Source organism: Schistocerca gregaria, chromosome X (genome assembly GCF_023897955.1).
Source record: "Schistocerca gregaria isolate iqSchGreg1 chromosome X, iqSchGreg1.2, whole genome shotgun sequence".
In the NCBI taxonomy this organism is placed as follows: domain Eukaryota; kingdom Metazoa; phylum Arthropoda; class Insecta; order Orthoptera; family Acrididae; genus Schistocerca; species Schistocerca gregaria.
The window spans coordinates 572,842,396-572,866,709 of NC_064931.1; the positions used below are offsets into that span (position 1 = coordinate 572,842,396).

At 39.1% G+C, this 24,314-nt stretch overlaps 1 protein-coding gene and 1 long non-coding RNA gene across 6 annotated transcripts in view; one reads left to right on the forward strand and one right to left on the reverse strand.

Moving 5' to 3' along the window:
• Window positions 1–24,314, forward strand: part of LOC126297526 (mitogen-activated protein kinase kinase kinase 1-like) — a 159,097-nt gene that overhangs the window by 62,578 nt on the left and 72,205 nt on the right. For all 5 annotated transcript variants that reach the window (XM_049988431.1, XM_049988432.1, XM_049988433.1 and 2 more), the window contains 3 exons: window positions 17,641–17,841; window positions 18,747–18,860; window positions 24,097–24,260. In XM_049988431.1, the coding sequence (XP_049844388.1) occupies window positions 17,641–17,841; window positions 18,747–18,860; window positions 24,097–24,260 (479 nt within the window). The remainder of the gene's footprint in view (window positions 1–17,640; window positions 17,842–18,746; window positions 18,861–24,096; window positions 24,261–24,314) is intronic.
• LOC126297530 (uncharacterized) overlaps window positions 1–24,314 on the reverse strand; it is an 84,201-nt gene that overhangs the window by 12,509 nt on the left and 47,378 nt on the right. The window lies entirely within an intron of this gene.

The following is a 24,314-nucleotide window of genomic DNA, read 5'->3' on the forward strand; positions in this document are numbered from 1 at the left end:
ACACTGCGCAACAATATTCTAACAGAGGACGGACGAGTTTAGTGTAAGCTGTCTCTTTAGTGGACTTGTTGCATCTTCTAAGTGTCCTGCCAATGAAACGCAACCTTTGGCTCGCCTTCCCCACAATATTATTTATGTGATCTTTCCAACTGAAGTTGTTCGTAATTTTAACACCAGGTACTTAGTTGAATTGACAGCCTTGAGAATTGTACTATTTATCGAGTAATCGAATTCCAGCGGATTTCTTTTGGAACTCATATGGAACACCTCACACTTTTCATTATTTAGCATCAACTGCTACCTGCCACACCATACAGCAATCTTTCCTAAATCGCTTTGCAACTGATACTGGTCTTCGGATGACTTTACTAGACAGTAAATTACAGCATCATCTGTGAACAACCTAAGAGAACTGCTCAGATTGTCACCCAGGTCATTTATATAGATCAGGAACAGCAGAGGTTCCAGGACGCTTCCCTGGGGAACACCTGATATCACTTCAGTTTTACTCGATGATTTGCCGTCTATTACTACGAACTGCGACCTTCGTGACAGCAAATCACAAATCCAGTTGCACAACTGAGACGATACCCCATAGGCCCGCAGCTTGATTAGAAGTCGCTTGTAATGAACGGTGTCAAAAGCTTTCCGGAAATCTAGAAATACGGAATCAACTTGAGATCCCCTGTCGATAGCGGCCATTACTTCGTGTGAATAAAGAGCTAGCTGCGTTGCACAAGAGTGATGTTTTCTGAAACCATGCAGATTACGTATCAATAGATCGTTCCCTTTGAGGTGATTCATAATGTTTGAATACAGTATATGCTCCAAAACCCTACTGCAAACCGACGTCAATGATATAGGTCTGTAGTTTGAACACTGGTGTGACCTGCACAATTTTCCAGTCTGTAGGTACAGATCTATCGGTGAGCGAGCAGTTGTATATGATTGCTAAGTAGGGAGCTATTGTATCAGCGTAATCTGAAAGGAACCTAATCAGTATACAATCTGGACCTGAAGACTTGCCCGTATCAAGCGATTTGAGTAGCTTCACAACCCCTAAGGTATCTACTTCTAAGAAACTCATGCTAGCAGCTGTTCGTGTATCAAATTCTGGAATATTCCATTCATCTTCCCTGGTGAAGGAATTTCGGAAAACTGCGTTCAATAACTCCGCTTTAGCGGCACAGTCGTCGGTAACAGTGCCATCGGCATTGCGCAGCGAAGGTATTGGCTGCGTCTTGCCGCTTGTGTACTTTACATACGACCAGAATTTCTCCGGATTTTCTACCAAATTTCGAGACAATATTTCGTTGTGGAACCTATTAAAGGCATCTCGCATCGAAGTACGTGCCAAATTTCGCGCGTCTGTAAATTTTAGCCCATCTTCGGGATTTCGCGTTCTTCTGAACTTCGCATGCTTTTTCCGTTGCCTCTGCAACAGCGTTCGGACCTGTTTTGTGTACCATGGGGGATCAGTTCCATCTCTTACCAATTTATGAGGTATGAGTCTCTCAATTGCTGTTGCTACTATATCTTTGAATTTGAGCCACATCTTGTCTACATTTGCATAGTAAGTTCGGAAGGAATGGAGATTGTCTCTTAGGAAGGCTTCTAGTGACACTTTATCCCCTTTTTCAAATAAAATTATTGTGCATTTGTTTCTGGTGGATTTGGAAGGAATGGTATTGAGCCTAGCTACAACGACCTTGTGATCACTAATCCCTGTATCAGTCATGATGCTCTCTATTAGCTCTGGATTGTTTGTGGCTAAGAGGTCAAGTGTGTTTTCGCAACCATTTACAATTCGCATGGGTTCGTGGACTAACTGCTCGAAATAATTTTCGGAGAAAGCATTTAGGACAGTCTCGGAAGAAGTTTTCTGCCTACCACCGGTTTTGAACAAGTATTTTTGCCAACATATCGAGGGAAGGTTGAAGTCCCCACCAACTATAATCGTAAGAGTGGGGTATTTATTTGTTATGAGACTCAAATTTTCTCTGAGCTGTTTAGAAACTATATCATCGGAGTCTGGGGGTTGGTAGAAGGAGCCAATTATTAACTTAGTTCGGCTGTTAAGTATAACCTCCACTCATACCAATTCGCACGGAGTATCTACTTTGACTTCACTACAAGATAAACCACTACTGACAGACACAAACACTCCACCGCCAATTCTGCCTAATCTATCTTTCCTGAACACTGTCTGAGACTTCGTAAAAATTTCTGCAGAACTTATTTCAGGATTTAGCCATCTTTCTGTACTTATAACAATTTCAGCTTCTGTGTTTCCTATGGAAGGTAAGGTGTTTCAATTTTCAAGTTTTGAGGATTGAGTTAGTTACTTCGCAGTCTGTCACATGTTGGTGTGAGGTTCCCAGAATCCATTGGCTCAACTGAGGTTTTTGACAACAATTGGTTGGTCACCACCTGGTGTAATGCTCTCTTTGAGCAAATCCACCCATTACGGGCACAGACAGAGTTCTTGTTTGTTTTATTTTTTCCCCCTTTAATTTCAATGTTTATTTCTACTAATTCTTTAGAGAACACAAGTATTTCTGTTTTCTTGAGTTAATTTCCAATTTGTACCCATCCATTAGAAGTGCATTTATAACTTCTACGGTTCTGTGGAGATTTCTTTCACCTGAAACTGTAACAGCTATGTCATCTGTAAACCTAAACATTTGTTTTCTCTCTCTTTTTATTCTGATAGCTGTACAGTATTTTTTGCACTTATTTATTGCATGTTCTATGTAGGTGTTGAATAGGGGTGTAGACTGAATGCATCCTTGTCTAACATTTTCTAGAATTCTACCTTATTTTTGGTATTTTTTATCTTTACTATTGCTGTTTGTTACTTGTACAGCTCTGTAAGTATTCTGCTGTCTCTATAGTCTAGTCTAATCATTTTTTGGCATATCTATTAGTTGGTTCCAGTTGACAGTGTAAATGAAAGCTGTGTCTATATTTCTGTTGACCCTAAAGATTTCTCCAGTTATACAGCAAAGGCAGAGGATAGCTTCTCTTGTGCCCCTGCCTTCACTGAAGCCAAATTGGTCCTCAGTTAGATTGGCATCAATTTTATTCTTAATGTGTCTGTATTATTCTTGTTAATATTTTCAAAGTGTGACTTAGAATGTTCAAAGTTCTGTGGCCTTCACCTGCAGCTGCTTTGTTCTTCTTTGGAATCATTATCTACATCTACATCCATACTTCGCAAGCCACCTGACGGTGTGTGGCGGGGGTACCTTGAGTACCTCTATCGGTTCTCCCTTCTATTCCAGTCTTGTATTTTTCGTGGAAAGAAAGATTGTCAGTATGCCTCTGTGTGGACTCTAATCTCTCTGATTTTATCCTCATGGTCTCTTCGCAAGATGTACATAGGAGGGAGCAATATACTGCTTGACTCCTCAGTGAAGGTATGTCATTTAATTTTAAATCACTCCTAATGCCTACTCCCAGATAATTTATGGAATTAACTGCTTCCTGCTATATTGTAACTAAATGATAAAGGATCATCCTTTCTATGTTTTCGCAGCACATTACACTTGTCTACACTGAGATTCAATTGCCATTCCCTGCACCATGCGTCAATTCATTGCAGATCCTCCTGCATTTCAGTACAATTTTCCAGTTTTACAACCTCTCGATATACTACAGCATCATTCGCAAAAAGCCTCAGTGACCTTCTGATGTTATCCACAAGGTCATTTAAATATATTGTGAATAGCATTGGTCCTACGACACTCCCTTGCGGCACACCTGAAATCACTCTTACTTCAGAAGACTTCTCTCCATTGATAATGTCATGCTGCATTCTGTTATCTAGAAACTCTTCAATCCAATCACACAATTGGTCTGATAGTCCATTTGTTCATTAAACGACTGTGGGGAACTGTATCGAACGCCTTGCAGAAGTCAAGAAACACGGCATCTACCTGGGAACCCATGTCTATGGCCCTCTGAGGCTCGTAGACAAATAGCGCGAGCTGGGTTTCACACGATCGTCTTTTTCGAAACCCATGCTGATTCCTACAGAGTAGATTTCTAGTCTCCAGAAAAGTCATCATACTCGAACATAATACGTATTCCATAATTCTATAACTGATCGACATTAGTTCTGTACATCTGTTCAACGTCCCTTCTTGAAAACGGGGATGACCTGTGCCCTTTTCCAATCCTTTGGAACACTACGCTCTTCTAGAGACCTACAATACACTGCTGCGAGAAGGGGGGCAAGTTCCTTCGCGTACTCTGTGTAAAATCGAACTGGTATCCCATCAGGTCCAGCGGCCTTTCCTCTTTTGACCGATTTTAATTGTGTTTCTATCCCTCTATCATCTGTCATCTCTTTCGATGTCTACCATTTTGTCATCTTTGTGACGATCTAGAGAAGGAACTACAGTGCTGTCTTCCTCTGTGAAACATCTTTGGAAAAAGACATTTAGTATTTCGGTCTTTAGTCTGTCATCCTCTGTTTAGTACCATTTTGGTCACAGAGTGTCTAGACATTTTGTTGTGATCCATCTAGCGCTTTGACATAAGACCAACATTTCTTAGGATTTTCTGCCAAGGTAGTACATAGAACTTTACTTATGAATTCGTTGAACGCCTCTCGCATAGCCCTCCTCACACTACATTTTGCTTCGCGTAATTTTTGTTTGTCTGCAAGGCTGTGGCTATGTTTATGTTTGCTGTGAAGTTCCCTTTGCTTCCGTAGCAGTTTTCTAACTCGGTTGTTGTACCACAGTGGCTCTTTTCCATTTCTAACGATCTTGCCACTACCTGTACTTGAGATAAAACTTTTGTGTTGAGCCATCTAGTACTCTGAAATCTGCTTTGTGTCACTTTTGCTAAACAGAAAAATCTTCCTACCTTTTTTAATATTTTTATTTATCATCAATGCTGTAACCGCTTTAGGATCGCTGGTTGCCTGTTCTGCATTAACTGTTTCAAATAGTTTGGGTATGTTTGTCACCAGAAGGTCTAATATGTTATCGCCACGAGTCGGTTCTCTGTTTAACTGCTCAAGGTAGTTTTCAGATAATGCACATAAAAAAATTTCACTGGGTTCTTTATCCCTGCCACCTGTTATAAACATTTGAGCATCCCAGTCTGGATCAGGTAAATTAAAACCTCCACCCAAAACTATAACATGTTCGGGAAATCTACTTGAAATATTTTCCAAGTTTTACTTCAGGTGTTCTGCCACAACAGCTGCTGAGCCAGGGAGCCTATAGAGACATCCAATTACCATGTTTCAGCCTGCTTTAACAGTGACCTTCACCCAAATTATTTCACGTTTCAGATCTCCATCAATTTCCTTCCATACTATTGCACATTTTATCGCTATAAACATGCCCTTCCTTCATTGTCCAGCCTGTCTCTGTGGTATACATTCCAATCTGAATTTAGAATTTCGTTACTGTTTATATCTGGTTTCAGCCAACTTTCCGTCCCTAGTACTATGTGGGCATTGTGACCGTTTATTAATGAGAGCAGTTCTGGGACCTTTCTATAGACGCTCCTGCAGTTTACTATTACCACTCATTCCTTGTAGTGTTTCGCCTACCGCTACCTTGTCACGTCTCAGGAGGTGTCTTGTTGGGCCTAGGGAGGGAATTCTCTAACCTAAAAAACCCACATGTGCACTCCACACGTACTCTGCTACCCTTGTAGTTGCTTCCTGCATGTAGTGCATGCCTGACCTATTCAGGTGGACCCTACATTTCTCCACATGATAGCGGAGGTCGAGTAATTTGCACCCCAGATGTCCGCAGAATCGTATGAGCCTCTGGTTTAAGACTTCCACTCGGCTCCAAACCAGAGGACCACGATCGTTCTGGGAACGACACTACAAATAGTTGGCTGTGATTCCATCCCGCAAGAAAGGCTTTCTGCCTTCACCAACTCCGCCATCCATCTGTATGAACTGAGGATCATGATAGTTTCTTTGAAGTCTTCTGGGATAATACCAGTTTCATATAGATCACTGATTAAAACATACAGTCCCCATTTCCATGTGCTCTAAGTTTTATTCTTGTATTTCATTTATTTATTGTTGCTTCCCCCACAACTTTTTAATTTAGTTTGCTGTCTATCAGCTACTTCCTCATTTTCTATAATAATCCTTCCCTCCTTAGATCGAACTGAGTTACTGTGTTGTTTCTGTGTTCTTACAGGTTATGTGCCTTTTGTGTTTCTGCTCTATTCTTTTGTTTTCTTTCTTTCTTTATTTCCTTTCCTTTCCTTTCCTTTCCCTGTTAACCAGGTTCCTTAGTTTGTTGCTTTCAGATTTATTTTCCCCTTTGCATTTTTTCTTTGTTCTATTAATGCAGTTATGTGATCACTCACCCATGGTTTCTTGGCTTTGTTTTCTGAGAGACCAATTGTGGCATTTATTGCAGTTATTATTGCCTTTTCCACATTTGCCCAATAGTGGTTTGTTGTTTGACCTACATTGTCATTCAGATGCAACTTCACTGAATTTTTGCAGTGTTCTCTGCTACATGTTGTATTTAATTTATCTGTTGCCCACCTCTCAGATTTTTCTTTAAATTTCCATTTTATAGTACATTGTAACTAAGTTATGGTTATTGCATGCATCAGCTCCAGGATAAAACTTTGTTTGAATCAGTGTCTTTGTCTCTTTCTGGCCATAATGTTGTCAGAGCTTGATAGTAGTGTCTTGATTTCCTGGTTCCAATCATATGATACTTTCTTGGATAATTCTGAAATTATATATTTGTGCTAAAGTCAAAAAGTCATTTGTTTGGAGCTCACAATCTTTACTCTCCTGTTGTTTCAGCTTCAGCATTAAATGTGTCTCATACCACAGCATCCCAGTCACCCCATTCCCTCTGTCTTCCACACATTGCAGAACTTTCTGAAGTTGTTCATACACTTATTTTATTTCATCATCACTATGTCCAGATGTTGGCGTATATACTTTGATGACAGCTAAATTTATTGGTTCTGCGTGCAGTTTGATTGGCGTTGTGGGGACCTTTTGCCGCACAGCTGTCTTAGCAGTTCTGTACGTCCATAGTTTGCAACGGGCATCTGCTAAAGCAGTGAATTTCCCCCTTCACATGCTACTTCTGTCCCAAGCTGTTGATCCTGCTGTGTGACTGTATACCTGCATAATATGGTGGTTGGCTACTGGTAGAGAACAATAGCTCAGTCCATAGGAAGACTTCCGCTGACCTAGCGTCACCCACTCTCTTTCCTATCCTCACAGCATCAATATCAGTTTCTACTCTGCGCTCGCACTGCTGTGGACATGCCATGTTGCAACACGTACCTTAAAGTTTTGAGAGACCACCATGCTGCACCGTCTCTACCCCAGCTTCACAGCTGGGCATGTAAATGGTGTTTCGTGCTGCGTCTTCTGCTGACGATTATTAATTCCAAGCTCTACATTGGAATATTGTTGTGCTGGTGAAACTTCTGGATGAGACTACCACCTCGCTCAGCATCTGCCTTTTGTACAGCACTGTGTCTATTTAAAGCCCAACCACCACAGTGAGTGACTTTTTTCAGAACTTATGAATTTTGTGACTATTTCATGTGTTTTTTAGTACTTGCTTAGTTGGTAGTTAAATGTGTTCCGTGACCATGTGTGAACATTGTTCTTTGTGCGGTGACTACCCTGCTTTGCTCTACTATTTGATAATCAACATATAAGTTAGGTAAGGAAACATTTCTAGACCATTATTTTGTGTCTATACAACATGTACCTACTGATTGTTTTTCTCCATTCCTTGGCAATTTTACATCAACTTCAGTTATTTTATTTTGATCACCTGAGTATATTCGGTTCTTCTCAGGTGTGTGTGTGTGTGTGTGTGTGTGTGTGTGTGTGTGTGTGTGTGTGTGTGTGTGTGTGTTTTGCACCGATCCTGGTAGTGAATCTGAAGTTCATTACTGAAGAGACGTTTGTCAACTTTGTTGCCACTTTTGCATTAAAGTCACTACTATCCTATAGTGTGAATTCTTTTGTTGGACAGTTCTTATAAGACCTCATGAAGATTAGTTGTTTCATCAGGGTGCAAAGTTATTGAGGCATAAAGTTACAATATTTCTAATGGCTATTTCTTACTTATTTTTAATACTCTTTGTGCTATTCTGTTCAAAATTACATCAATGATTTCATCTGTAATTTTCATGTTTATTATAAAACCTTTTCTGAGTTCCCACCTTGGTGTCTGCCCCCTAGTAAATAACATTATCTGACTGCAGCTTTGTCTGATTATCTTCCTTTCTTTGTACATATGATAACCCAAGGATATTCCACTTGATATTATGTAGTTACATTTTCACTTTCAGTGGCTTATAATGTCCTAAAACTCCTTCAGGTTATAATCCGTACACATACTGTGATGAGAGGCAGTCAAGACTTTCTGACTCATGATATTGTGGTTTTAACCAAGCCTCATGTAACAAGGTGCAGCTGGATGTGACCCATTTTACACATACATTTCTTGAGTTCCCTCAGTCCATTACTTTCACTATGCTTACTCAATCTGAGATTTCAATATCCTACAAACTTTCAGATATCGTTGTGTTAGCAACAACCCTACCCATTGTACAGTAGCTTTTCAGGCCCGACAGTTTGGCAAGATGCATATCCTATGCTTAAGTTCAACAGAGCAGAGCTCACAGCAGTTTCAGCCCATCACCCAATTTCTCCTAAATGTTGGAGATTGATATCCACATGATAAATTCACATACACAACATACGTCAGCAAAGAGTCACATTGGTATGGTTAGTCAGTGTCAGTCAGCCAGCCAGCCACTCGGCTTTCTACTGCAGGAACTAATGTGGTCTGTCTGGAAGGTCGCAGATGCCTGCCATCCATACTGTCTGTAATGCAGATCAGATACTGTTCAAGTTCTGTTAGCAAACTGAGTCTATGTGAGTCACTGACACACGGGACTCTGGTGTGAGGGGTTAAGGTGCACAGGGTTGGATATGAGAGTAATAGGACTTATTTTACTGCAAAATATGAGTGTACCTTAAACTGGGGTGAAGCATCGTAGCAGTGGTTAAGGGGAATAACAAGGGTAGATTCTAGTATCCATTCCAGACATGTGTAAGTTGAAGTGAATGGAATGCTCTCTTTTCTGGACAATCTGCTAAAAAGAAAAACTGATAGCATGTTGAACTTCTGCATTTACTGTAAGAAGATGCATGCCAACCTGTTCTTACACACAGACAGCCAGCATCACCCAGTGCGGAGTGACAGAGTGCTCAAGACATTGGTACACAGACCTCATATCCTCTCTGACAGTGGGAGTTTCAACCAAGAACTTGAAGATACAAGGACAGAGTTCCGGAACAACAGGTACATAGAGTGGCAGATTCTGAAAGCCCTACATTCTACACTGACCGTACAACGAGTGGAAACAGAAGAGGAACCTCAGGAGGGTGTGGCCATTGCATTTATTCCATTTTGTGGCACATTAACCAGAAACGTAGAACAAATTCTCCAGAAACACAAAGTGAAGACTGTCCTTTGCCCACCAGCTAAAACACAGGCACTGGTTGGTAGTGTCAAAGATGGCTTTGGATGTAAATCCGGGTTCTATCAAATTCCCTGCATGACATACGTACATAAGACGGTCCATACTGTTGAAGAGCACTGCCAAGAATGTCAGTGGTGCACCAGAGTGCAAGAGACTAACAAGTCTGCAAAACTACATGAGATGGATTGCAAACATATTAAGGTTCTGACACAGAGATCTTACTTTCGGGATTGTGTCATTAAAGAATCTATTGTTATTCGAATAAGGGAACCAGCGAACCAGTCATGATACTGGCTACATCTTTAGTAAGGACTGGTAACCTGCTCTTAGTCTGAATAAGAAGAGGAAGGAGATATCCCACAACAAACTGACTTTGGGTGCAGGTAGAACAGCAGTGGAGAGTACCAGTACATGTACTTGGGAATGAACCGTGGGTGGAATGCACACTCGTGCCAGGGTGCAGGCCATGCACAGAGTGCCAGGTCAGAGGAAAGCTCATAGGCAATCTGTTCATCAGCACACCTGATGATGGCAGTGTGGCCACTTGCCGAAACATTGTGCCCATTAGACACTGACTTCCAACAATTCACCCATGAACTATTTTATCATGTAGTCATTAACTTAAGTACTAAAATATAGTAAGACTACGGCAGAAGTGGTATAGTGTTCAAGTTGTGTGGAAAATGAACAAAATAGAGTGCAAAAGAAATTAATCCAAATTTCTGATTTATTTACATCTTTTTTTTTCTGTGAAATGTGTGTTATACAGTTCTTATGGTACAGTACATGTGCAGTTGTTATGTTGACACCGCAGGTAGCATAGAGATCGCTGGTCCCATGCTCCCAGCTACCATTACCACAATTAGTGTTGATCTCCTCCTTACACAGTTAAGATGCTTTACCAGTATTGTTCTTTTGCTCCCATGTTTTGAGCATGTGTTAGTGAAATGAGTTCAAAATGAAAGGAAGTGGTTGTTTTGACTGGTCAAAAGTTGGAAGCATTAAACAGAATAGACAAAGGTGAACTGCTGTGAAAAACATAGCTGCAGAATGTGATGTGAGGATCATGAACTGCTTCAAACTGGGAGAACAACTAAAAGAAATTGAAGACTTCTGCTTCAACATGATGACTAAAGACAGTTTGCAGAAGTAGGGTACAATAAAGAAAGTGAGAACACTGGATGAAGCAGTATTCATTTGGTCCGGTGGGAAACGAAAGCATTTTGCTCCAATAACCAGTCCCAGTCGTGTAAGAAAATGCACCAAACTTAAACAGCTAGCTACTAAAGTTGGCTGGGAAGATGGAGCTCTCGTAATGGCATATGCCAACATTCAGTGATGAATGGAAGTCTGTTGAGGTTACAGTGGCTGCAGAAAACTCCAAGAAAGAATTTGTAGACATTATTTCCTATGAAAACTTAACCACACCCAAAATTTATAATGCAGGTGAATCTGGACTTTATCGGATACTACCCAGTAAGACACTGACTTTCAAATTAGATGACTCAGGAAGGGGTTATAAGAGATGTAAAGATCGAGTTACAATTATGGCTTGTAGCAAAACATCCCGTTAACACAAATTCCCTTTATTACTGATACGAAAATCAAAACATCTGTGTGCATTGAATCATGTCACTCGGTTCTGTTTTCTGGTTATCTACAAATGACAAAATAATGCACATATGGATTGTGGAATATGTAAAAACTGGTTTCATGTTGGTTTAGTGCCAAGTGTTGGAAGATATTTGGAGGAAGATGGTCTTCCACTGAAGGGCATATTGTTCATTGACAATGCACAGCCACATTTGAGCCAGCCTATCAGTGGTGACATCAGAGTAAAATTCTCCCCTTCTACCATAACGGCTCTTCTACAACAGATGGATCAAGGACCACTGGAGAACATCAGTCGTGTATACAGAAGACAGCTACCAAGTAAACTAATCAAAGAAGAGGTAGAATTTGATGTAATTTCTGTATTGAAATCGGTAAACAACAAATCAGTGATTTTTATTGTTGCATCTTCTTGGCATCAAGTTACTGAACTATTGATTCTGAAGTTTTGGAAAACAGTATGGCCTGTTATTTCTGATGCCACTGCTGGAATATGTGAAATTGTCAACAGCTCCTAATTCCTGCAAGTGTTAACAAACATTCCCAGTTGTTTGGATGTAGATGATAGTGGGTAGATGCCTGGCTCCAGAATGACAGTGATGCTTTTTCTGTTAGTGCCAAATTAAAAGATTTGTATGTTGTATTACATGTTAGAGTTTTTGCATTTAGTACCATGTTTTGGATTATCTGGATTTTTGGTGACCCGGATTATATCTGCTCCCTCCTTGTTTGGATAAACAAGGTTCTTGTGTGTTGGAGCAGGTCTTTATAAAAATGGTTATGGAGAGTGGGTTGTGAGATGTGGAGTAGCCAGACCATAGTCTGGCATGTGAGATAGATATAGTTCCCGTGTTTGAAGAAAACAATGAAAATACAATGTAACTGGTCAGTTTGCTAGTGGTGATGAGAGAAGAAAGTGACCTCTCAATATGTTGACGAAAATACATGTTTAAAATAGGAGGTAGGTGTAAAATGTCATTCGAAATCATTCTAAATGCATTCTCAGAAAATTATTTTGAACAGATTAGAAAGAAAACAAAAAGAAAAATCTGAAACACAATTATCAGAAGCATTATGACATGGATCACAAGCATAGACAGTTAAATCGCAAATAGTAAAAAGATTGATGACAATGGAATGGACTTTTTGAGGCGGTCCGCAGGGATATCTAGGCAAGAAAGAAACAGAAATGAAGTCATCAGGAAGAAAATGGACAATTCAGAGGCAATTGCAGATTTTATAGAAGTAAGACAACCGTTACGGTATGTACATACAAAAAGGATGAAGGATGTTAAAAAAGATGTTACCACAGAGAATTATGGAATGGGAGTCACCAGGAAGAAAGAAATAAGGGAGATCGCCGACCAAACAGATTCAAAGAATTCGGACCTCTATCAGGAGAAGAAATATTGAAGAAAATTTATGGACAGATAGACAAAAATGGAAGATGAAAATCAGATTTCATGTGTAACCTTGGGGTATGGAAAAACGTAAAATGTTATATTGTGAAACCAGGTAATAATAAAAAGAAAATAGTATAAATGGTTGCAAAAACATACTTGACCTCTTAGCAATGAATAATCCTGAACAAATAGGGTGCATCATGATGGGTGGTTGTAGCAAGACTTGAATACTGTAACATACAAACCCATCAAAAATAAATGCAATAGACAACTATTTAAAAACAGGTTGTGTAAACCCTGGCAAAGCCAGGATATCCAGGGAAAATCTGGGATTTTTTTTTCATCCAGGAGAAAACTAGGAAAAAACCAGGAATCTTAGAATTCCAGGAATTTTTCATTGTTATGTTTTCAATTAAATTTTTGTAATTTTAACTGGTAGGAGCTGATACCCTAACGAAGAATTTTACTTTAGTTTGCTACTGCAGAACAATACTGCAGCAGTAAAACATAAAAAAAGAGAAAAACACCAATATAAAACTTAAGTTGCAAACAAAATGAGCTATTTAAAACAGCAAAACACACTGCATACACATCGGTCCATGGATAGCAAAATGCGTCAAATGCTTTAAGATGAAGACTATGTAATATTTCATGACAGCCAGCTGCTTTCAGTGAGCACGAAGTCATAACTATTTAAGTTAGGTTCGTCCGAGCATTTGCCAGCAAGCTCATGTGCATGCATAGAGCTGAAGTTGCGTATGAGCTGCGCCTTCTCCCACTTTTCACTATTTGGAGTGTGGCTGTTAGATTACAAGCGGTAGGTGCAAGCAGCCAGGTGATAACCAGAAAAAATTTTCTGGCACGCCCAAGCTGTCAGATTCGCGCATGCACATGGCAGTCAGAGTTGTAGTGGTTAGTAGTCTCCACATGACCCAAGTTTTGTGATTTTGCTGTTCCCTCTTCACTTACATCTCTCATGTGAAATGAAAACAAAATAGATTTCTGTGACTTCAAGCTATCAAATAGATTAAAATACATTCACATAACTATGGAAGACTTTTTTGATTTTAGTGCCACATTATTGGCAGTTGAAAATTAATTGCTCTGCAGAACAATGAAGTTATTTTTGTCACTTTGCTAAAGAAATTTAGCTTTATTAATCTTTTCCGCACAGGTAGTCAGTTTATTTGAAACGAAGTGTTTCATTCCTCACTATTAACTAGTTTCAACTGTTCGCTGAATTTCAAGTACATGAGATAATACAGTAACGGTACTCCAAGAAAATTTACTTCCCGAAAACTACATTGAAAAGCCTTAGCAGAATTTTATATATCTGCCTCCCATGAAACACAATGTTTTTGTACCACAAGACGTGTTTCAATACTTATCTGGTACCTACTGTATGCCTGACATTATGCCTTAATTTGTGTTGTTTATGTCTTAAAGTTACTGCATGCCATTTTTCACTAAATTATAGACTGGCAGCACACGGTGTTTTATCATTGTAACTCTCCACCAGCTTTTTTATTTACTCCTGGAGTACAATATAAAGTGCCAATTATACAATTTCTTGGTTTCACAAGTAACCATGTTAATTTATATACAGTATGAAAAAGTCTTGAAAAGCTTATTGTTCTTAGTTCTGGTGTATACAGATAACTTCTTCTTTTTCTTCTGTTTTCCAAGAAATTAATATTTCTTCTTACTAGATTTTTTGTAGTGCTGTGTGGATGTAATATTGTTTGGAAATTTTAAATAACAGTATTGCTGAATATGAATAGAAAAAAGTCTATGTTAAAGTCACTGATAGAGTTGTAGATTCTAGTTCTGAAACTAATACTGTGCCAAGGACTGCTCTCTAATTTTATGTTTCTTATCTGAATAGGATGTGATAAAACAATTGTCGTAAGTACAATAACTTTTCACATGGTCACGTGATGCCCACTATGCGGAATTCCAAACAGAAATGCAACGAAAGGTGTATGAGCAGAGTAAACACCAAGCACGAGCTTCCTACGTCACCATAGCTGCACGTGTGCAGTAATACCTGTCTTCTAGTGCTCTGTGGCAACTGCTCATACGAACCTATTTCTAACAGGTTGCAAGAGAATATTGCAAATAGTGGTTTAGCAAGCATTAATTTCAAAGTAAATTTCCTGTCACACAAGATGAATTATGTTATGTGTGAGAATGTGTGATGAATTTCTTAAATTGCAGAGCATTTGTCTCTCATTTAAAACTTTACACTTTGAGGACCAGCCAGTCAGAAAAAATTCAGGTCCAGAAGACCAGACATTTATGTCGTCATTTAAAATTTTACTGGCACATTCGTGTTTGATACATCTTAAAGGATAACACACACAAAAAAGGACCAATGTTATATGTGAAAGGTTAGCTTTTCTTGTAGCTGTACTAGATGTATATTAATTTAAACCAGGAACTTTTCCTATTTTTGTGTTTGCACTACATAAACAAAATGTTGCTATTGGCTGACTATATCACGGTACTCTGAATATCTGCTGCCATTTGCTGGTGAGCTATGATTGGCTACAAAAGCACATTGCAATCTCGCTGTCAGCACTCCAGAACTAACATGATGTGTTTGGTGGAATTCATATTTATACTTTCATAATATGAAACCATGCAGATTACGTGTTGCTGCAAATCAAAGAACTTCCCAAAAAGTATTAGTTTTTTTGCTGGATTGCATTTCCCAAAGTGCCGGGAAGGTCTATGCCAGTGTATAAAGCTTTACCATTCAAAGAGTTGATAAGTTTTACAGTTCCAAGGGAAAGTACACTGTCACTTAACGTGGTGAAAGTGTATTTTCATGCAGGGAAGTTTGTATTTTTGACTGGGAAATCTGGGAATTTTTTTCCTTTGTCCACATACACACCTTGAACAAAGCAGATAAAAATTCACTTGAGATCCTCGTAAGAAATAGTCTCCACTCCTTCCAATCTCAATATGTAATTGTAGACTAGATGTGGTTTACATTCAAAGAGATAGTATCAACGGCTATTGAGTTACACATACCAAATAAATTAATAAGATATGTTACTGTTCCTATGTGGTACACTAAATAGGTCAGAACACTGTTACAGGAGCAACAAAAAAAGAACATAAGATTAAAAAGAATGCAAAACCCTCAAAATTGGTGAATTTTTACAGAAGCTCGAAGTATAGCACAAACTTCAATGCGAAATGCTTTTAATGCTTTCCACTGTGAAATTTTGTCTTAAAATCTTGCAGAAAATCTAAAGAGGTTATGATTGTTTGTAAATTACACAACACCTTCACTGCACAACAGCAGTGGTGAGATTACTGATGACAGTGCCACTAAAGCAGAATTACCAAAGAAGACAGAGTAAATATTCCAGAATTTGAACTAAGAACAACTGCCAACATGAATAACTTAGAAGTAGATGTCCTCGGTGTGCAAAGCAGCTTAAATCACTTCATAAAGACAAGGCCTCTGATCCTCATTGTATATCAGTGAGGTTCGACTGAAAGTATGCTGATGCAACAGCTCCATAGTTAGTAATTGCTTGTTGAATGATCCATACCTAAAGACTGGAAAATTGCATAAGTCACACCAATACCCAAGAATGAAAATAGGAGTAATCTCCTAAATTATAGACCCATATCACTAATGTCGATTTGCACTAGGAGTTTCTAACATATACTGTGTTCAAACATTATTACTTATCTCAAACAAAATGATTTGTTGACAAACAGCCAACACACATTCAACAAATATTGTTCTGGTGAAACACAACTAGCTCTTTATTGTCATGAAGTAATGAGTGCGATTGACAGGGGATGTCAAATTGATTCCATATTTTTAGATTTCCAGAAGGGTTTTGACATAGTACCTCACAAGCGACTTCTAATCAAATTGTATACCAGTGGACTATCATCTCAGTTGTGCAACTGGATTTGTGATTTCCTGTCAGAAAGGTCACAGTTCATAGTAATTGATGGAAAGTCATCGAGTAAAACAGAAGTAACATCTGGCATTCCCCAATGAAGTGTTATTTCCCCTCTGCTGTTCCTGATCTACATAAACGATTTAGGGGATAATCTGAGTAGCTCTCTTCACTGGTTTGCAGATGATGCTGTCATTATAAAGTCATCAGATGATCAAAAAAGATTGCAAAATAATATACACAAGATATCTGTGTTGTGCAAAAGTCATCAGATGATCAAAAAAGATTGCAAAACAATATAGACAAGATATCTCTTGTGCAAAGAATGGCAATTGACTCTAGATAATGAAAAGTGTGGAGTTATCCACATGAGTGCCAAAAGGAATTTGCTAAATTTCAGTTACATGATAACTCACACAAGTATAAAGACTGTTAATTCAAGTAAATATTTAGGTATTACAATGAAGAATAACATAAGTTGAAACAATCACATAGATAATGTTGTGGATAAAGCAAAACGAAAGACTACGATTTATTGGCAGAACACTGAGAAAGTGCAACAGGTCTACTAAAGAACCTGCTACACTAGACTTCTACATCCTCTTCTGGAGTATTGCTGTGCAGTGTGGGCTCCACATCAGATAAGTTTGACGGAAGACGACAAAAAATTTCAAAGAAGGGAATTTGTTCTGTACTGTCATGAAATGGGGAAGAGAGTGCCACAGATATGATACATGAATTGGGGTGGCAATCATTAAAACAAAGGTGTTTTTAGTTGCAGTGGTATCTTCTCATGAAATTTCGGTCATCAACTTTTTCCTCAGAGAGTGAAAATATTTTCGTGGCACCCATCTACATAGTGAGGAATGATGATCATAATGAAGTAAGGAAAATCAGAGCTCTCACAGAAGTGTTTGTTTTTCCCGTGCACTGTTTGAGAATGAAACGTGAGAATGAAACGTTAGGGAAATAGCTTGAAAAAACCCTCTGCCAGGCACTTATTTGAAAATTGCAGAGTAATGATGTAGATGTAGATGCACAAATTTATGTGTCATAGAGCAATTCATTAGTGTTGTAAAGTATGAAATTGAAACTAATTTGATAAGAAGATATTAAGGTGCTTCTGATGAATTGTCTGAACTTGCTTTCTGTTACTTTTTTCATTTTAGTGTCCTCTAAATCAAAACACATATGGATCTCGGCCAGCCAGTCCTGGACATATGGATCCAATTCTCGTGGAAATGGTTCGACGCCGTGTGCGGCGTGTTCAGAAGGCACGCTTATACTTGTTACGTCAACCTGGACCTAACACCTTCTCTGTTGGTGGTGATTCCCCTGAACATAAGTTTCGTGTTGTAATTGGACCACAGGTATCTAACACAAATATTTATGTATTATCTGGTTCAGTATAAGAACAAGGAGAAAAGTTCTCAGACTGACAGTGAAAGGCTATGTTTTTCAGGGGGGGAAAATGTAATTTTTGTTTTACTTAGCCCCATTTTTAGGTCTATGAAGTTCATTCAGTGCTTTTCTGAAAGCTCAACAAACACTCATATACACCTACAATAACCTCTCCATTGGGCTCAAAATGTTTTTCACCTATTATTTCCATGTATATGGGAATTTGTAGAAATCAGAGGCTGCCAGATCTGGTGATCAAGAGTCTGTTTCAACTGCAGTAAGTCACATATTTCACTTTTCTTATTTGCAAAGCATCATAACAGGCAAATGTATTGTCTTGATGCATTTTTTTCTAATCCAGGTTCTTTTCACATTTTTTTTTCTTTTCAGTTTGTGCAGAAGTTTGCAAGTATTTTTAAGTTATTATTTTATCCTTTGCAAGGCAGTCAACAACAAGACTCCCTTTTGCATCCGAGACAGTGCTTTGTATAATCTTCCTTGCAGGTAAAATTGTTCAGGCTTTTATTTGACATACATTATTGCACAACACATATCAGTGTAACAAAAACAAAGTTTTGTTGATGTCAGGCCTATCTCTGTTTCAGACTGGGAACTTTTCACATTGCTGTTTAACTTACCCAACACATATCAAAATTTAAGTAAGCAGACTATCAACTGGCTAATTTTATTGCATGTTTGATTTTTTCGATACATTATTGAGTATACTTGTCAAAGATTAAATCATTTATTTGTTGAAATTTCTTCAAGTATATTACTTCATAGAGGTGTTGCATTTTTGTTTTATTTTGTTAAATAAGACCAGTTTTTGAACAAATTATGATGTATACTACCTAATTTCAATGTTCTTTTATAGACATGCAGCTGCAACAGAGGTCCCCACTGTTTGCATCTTCTTTTCGTTATGCGTAGGGTGTTCCAGGTTCCAGAAAATGACCCCAGACTTTTTGCAAAGGAAAAAAATTTTGAGGTATTCTAAAACATTAATTTAATTGAGAAGTCTCTCTCTCTCTCTCTCTCTCTCTCTCTCTCTCTCTCTCTCTCTCTCTCTCTCTCTCTCACCCCCCCCCCCCCCCCCCCCCCCCAATTGCCTCATCTTTTCCTCCTCCACCTCTTTCTTCTTTTCATTATGAACCTCCATTTCCTCTTGCTGTCTAGACATTTATCAAATTTGCAGTTGTAAATAAGCATTTACTCCATGTAACATTACAGTTATTAATCTATTACCAACATTAGTTATCTCTGAGTACATTCAATTGACGTCCCCCTTTTTTAAAATATGCACTAGTGGCATTTCATTTTTGGGTGAGTTAAAGAATTGTGATGCTTTTTGCCACTGCATGCAGATTACAGTTACAAATTAAAATGTTCTGGCTCATCTGCATGAAAATGTAAAGTAGTCATCAACTCATGAACTTGGTATGAATATTAGACATGGTCTTATTGGGGATTATACCCTCTCTATGACATGAGAACTAACTCAACCAGCTGTTATAGTAAGACACATAGTTTCATATGGAATCTGAAACATAGCACAACTTGGTAAATGTGTTGCCTTAATATGGGTGCAGGATATTCTTTATACCAGATTATGTAACAACTTTAATATGATGAGAGTATTTTCTTAATGGTTCATGAATGTGGCTGCTTGATACTGAGAGTTTACTGAAGAATACAAGAAGTTCCTTTGCCTTTGTGCGCTGTCACAGTTGTGTAATTCACTCGTCTTTTATGTATAAAATTCCACCTAGTATTAGTTACAGTTTGCTCCTGATCATTGTGATGGAGGATGCCATCAAAAGCTTAAATTTTCTAAGAAAATGTTATCCGGCTCATTTTGTAGTGATTTTTGTGGACATGTTTAGTCCTTTTGAGGTTTTTGAGGGGAGTAATTCTCACTGTGTCTGTGTTGTTATCAGTAAAGCCACACATGTGCCCCATGTCATTCTAAATGGGAGCACCCCAGAAAGCTCTGTTGGTTGGGTATGGGTTAAGCGAGCACGGGTTTTCCGAGCTCGTAATTGGTGAACATTACCAGTCCTCTGTAACCATAAGCTTTGGTATGCTTCTTCCACCACTGGGTGGCATAGCGGTGGAATGTTGCGTGTCACAAGGACTAGGGATTTTAGCCTAACTGCCTGCAGCATGAGGATGTTATCAGCCTCTATAAGTAAAACTCAAATCTTAAGGTGTGCCGCACTGCATGTCTGTTGTGGTGGAAAAGTTGTTAGTAGGCAACTTCTGAGAAACCCGTTGCACCTCACTTGTATAAGGCTTACTCAGGCAAGCAGAGCTCTGTGTAGGTGAACCGTTTTTTCCCTAGCTGTTTGTGGGATATCCATCTCTTTCCAACACTCACAGTGGTTCTGGTGGGGTGTTGGGCAGTATTAACACCCAAATCCCATAGAGACCTCATATAGCCAATCCACCTGAGATGTCTGTTAGCAACAGTAACAGACCACATAGTGTGGTGAATAATGTTTTCATCATTATTAAATGTGTAGAAGGTATATATGAGAAACTGTCACTGTTCTACATGAATGAAGCATTATAGGGACTTGTACAGTAAATGAAATGTATCAGTTGAAACAATGAAGGCTACACAAGTGCAAAAGCTATTAAATGACAAATTAGTTGGAGAGTATGGCTTCAACAGTGAGCTGCACACTGTGCTAAATTGTTGCAAGAGATTTGTAACATGTCAGGATGTCATGAATAATTATGATTAAGGAGTGAAACAAGAATGGGAAAGCAAAGGTGTCATCAAAATTAGGAATTTTATGAAAAGAGTCTCTGATGAGTTTGAGAAGACACCATGTTTTGTTCAGACATTTCACATATTGATTTTACCTGAGCACACTGCAGCAGGCTTTATCTGCTATATCTCTGTTTTCCAAACCGTATGCCCTGCTTTGTGTGTCAACACTGGTCACACAGCCATGACATGTAAAGGTCAGGCAATGTCCAGATGATGTGGTTCAGCTCCCAGTGAACCAAGAACTTGGTGCATTTCTCCAGCCATGTATGTCAGTTGTTCCCAGAGTCACCCAGTGAGAATTTGTCAATGACTTGCACTCAAGTGATCACTTTATAACCTGTTTTCATCTGCCAGGCAGAGCCGTGCCTCGATACAAACTACTGTGGAAGGTGTGCTCAGTACAGCAAACTGGATGCTGTGTTTGAACACAGTGACAGCATTCAGGAATGGGTGGATCATATTATCAAATTTACCGCTACACTGCTAGAACATCCATTCTATAGTCTTCATGCCAGGCAAAAAACCTGTGTGGCCCTTGGTGGAGTGATGAATGCCACGCTGGAAATGAGACCAGGCAGTTGGCTCTGCGTAGGTTCGAGTGCCAGCTATCTGCAGAGAACCATGCAGTTTTTCGGATAGTGAGTGCAAAATGTCACAAAATTATTCAAGAGAACAAGAAATCATTGTAATATTTCCTGAACTCCATAAATCATTCCGCAAAATGTACAATTGTCTGAGAAGAGACTATCAGGAGGATTTCTGGAAGAGGTGGGTGGTGCCCAGTGGCTATTGTAATGCTGAATGAGAGAGATCAGACCAACCCATGAGATGTTGGCCAGACAATGGCGGAATATTTCGCCAGTGTTACTGCCACTACTGGCCAGGATCCACTTTTCCACACTGTAGAGTGACTGCTGAGAGAGACTGTTTGGAGTTCAGCTCCACCTGTAATGAAAGCTACAACTGCCTCTTCTCCATGTGGGAACTGTAGTCTGCATTATCTGTGGCTTAAGATTTATCAACAGATCAAAATAGGTCCGACTGTTCTGTATTATGGCACCTCAATGGCCGAAGTAAAGAAATCCTTCTTGCCTTTTTTAACTTAATTTGGGTATCAGTGCTCTCTCCCGACTTATGAATAGAAACAGTTGTAATTCTAGTTTTAAAACCTGGTAAGGACTGTATGTGCCTGAGTAGTTATCCTGGTGTTGTCTTCACTAGCTGCATGGGGAACCTTGGAGCAGATGGTCAACTGTCGCTTTGTCTGGATCTTAGGATTGAGGCAGCTCCTTGATTGCTTTCATTGTTAGTTCAGGAGGTACCTATATGGCCTATTGCACTACCTAGGGCACAATATCCTTGGACAGCTTCACAAATGTGACTTTCTTGGACATCTTCCCATCTTTATTTAGTCCTTTCTCTTGCTACACTATTTTAAATATTAAGTTGATGATGTCCTCACTCACCTCTTAGAACAAGAGAATGGTGTTCCTCAAGGTATTTTTTTAAGTGTGACTGTCTTTGCCCTAGCTATTAACGATATAATGTAGATAGTTAAAAGTACTACCCAGTGTTCTTTGTTTGTAGACAACTTCTGTCTTTCATTCCTCCTCCTGCCTAACAACAGTAACTCATCAGGTGCTATTGACTATCAGAAGTTTGGAGGAATGGGCAGAGAAGAGGGCTTTTAATTTCTCAGTCAATAAGAGTGTGTGTGTGTGTGTGTGTGTGTGTGTGTGTGTGTGTGTGTGTGTGTGTGTGTGTGTGTGTGTCCTTTTTAATGGTTCAGATTCTGTTTTCAGTTTTCCTGAGTTGAAGATAAGAACACTGTTCTCAGTTTTAAAGAAACACTGAGGTTTAAGGAACCCATATTTAATTTTAAGCTCACCTGGTTACCACTCCTTAGTGACTTGACAACTTGGTCACTAAAAGCACTAAATATTTTAAAATGTATTAGCCATAGCTCATGGGGGAGCAGACCACACTTCACTTTTGAAAGTTTACAGAGCCTTCGTGTGATTTTGGCTTGTTTATGAGTGTGTGGTGTACGGGTCTGCAAGACCTTTCTATTTAAATATGTTGGACGTGATATACCATAAAGGAAGTTGGCTGACCACTGGTGCATTTAGAACCAGCCCTGTTCCAAGCCTCTGGGTGATGCTGGTGTGCAACTTTGTAACATCAGGAAGCAACTCCTCATGCTTGTGTGACAGGCCTGTAAAACAATATCCTCCCCATAGACACCAGCATACTGAAGCATTGCTTGCCCAGCAATGGAAATGCTTTTCATAATCAACAGCTAGCAATGAGATTTGCACAAAGAATAATCTTTTAGAGGTGGATGTGGCTGATTTGAAAGTCTTTCCCTAAGGTTAGAGCAGAGTTCTACCTTGGCTTCTAAAGAGAGCAGAGTTCTTTTAGAGTTGGCAAATACTAAGTAGGATTGCAGCCCAGACTTTAGCTCTGTCTGTTTGTTCATAACATTTTAGGTAGGTATCACAGTTTTATAGTAGTGTAAACTGATGGCTCAGAGCAGCACTCCTTCTTTGACTGTTCAATAGTGTTCTCCCACCAAGTCTTCAGGTTTTGCCTTCCCAGTGAATACACTGTATTTGACACAGAGCTCTGTGCAGTCCTGCAAGCACTGGAGCAAGAATTTCCTTAATGCCCTACAAGTGTTGCAATGTATATACCCAGCAGGGAAAAAGATATGAACAGTTCAGAATAATCTGCTCTTTCTTCAGCAGCAGGGAAATCATGTATTATTTTACTGGGCATCAGGGAATGTGGGAATCTGAGGAAATGAGCAAGCAGACCTAACAGTTGAGATCTGCAAGGAACATGATATGACACAATTTGTCAGTCCCCTGCTGGCAGTTATTTCACTGTTCAGTTGAGAGCCATGCAACTGTAGGAGAAGTGGCTGGCAGTGAGGGAGAGTAAACTACAGTCAGTGAAGCCTGACCAGCCTCTGTGGTGTCATACTCCCTCCCCCACAGTGTGTGATGCATGTGATGTGCAAGTCACTGTACATGACATTTAACTAATTACCTATAATATTTTGATGAGAGAGTGGAAGCAAATTTAGGTGGGAATCTGCCCTTTATTTTAGACAATGATAAGGCAAGTGTAATAAAGCTCTTAAACTTCTGTGTAGTGACTGGACTCCAACCTAAGATTATAGGCTGAAGGCTTTAGTGTGTTGCAGAGTGGCTGGCTCATCCTTTTGATTCTGGTGATCACCCAGCCACTGCTATCTGATATGATGTTTACTTCTTTAAACTGCTTTTTCCCTTTTTTATTATAAATTTTAGACCTGAAAAATACATGATTTTCGTTTTATCTATAGCAGTGCCCTGCCTAATGCCTTAGAGTTAATGGTAAATATATGCGAGCTACCCTTGTTTCTGCTGAATTTCAGACTCTATAATATCACATTGTATAACAGGTGGAGTCTTTATTTCAAAACTACAAGGAGCAACAGAATAAGAGAATTTTGAAAAAGCAAGAAAACAGTAATAAACTGCCTAATGCTGCATGTGGGTATCCATTGACAGGCTTACATGAGGCTGTCCAAAATTTCTTTGATTTTCAACTGTCAGCCGATACAAAGTAAGTGTATTTAAGTTAATGTATTAATGTAGTGTTCATAACACTATTTAAAAA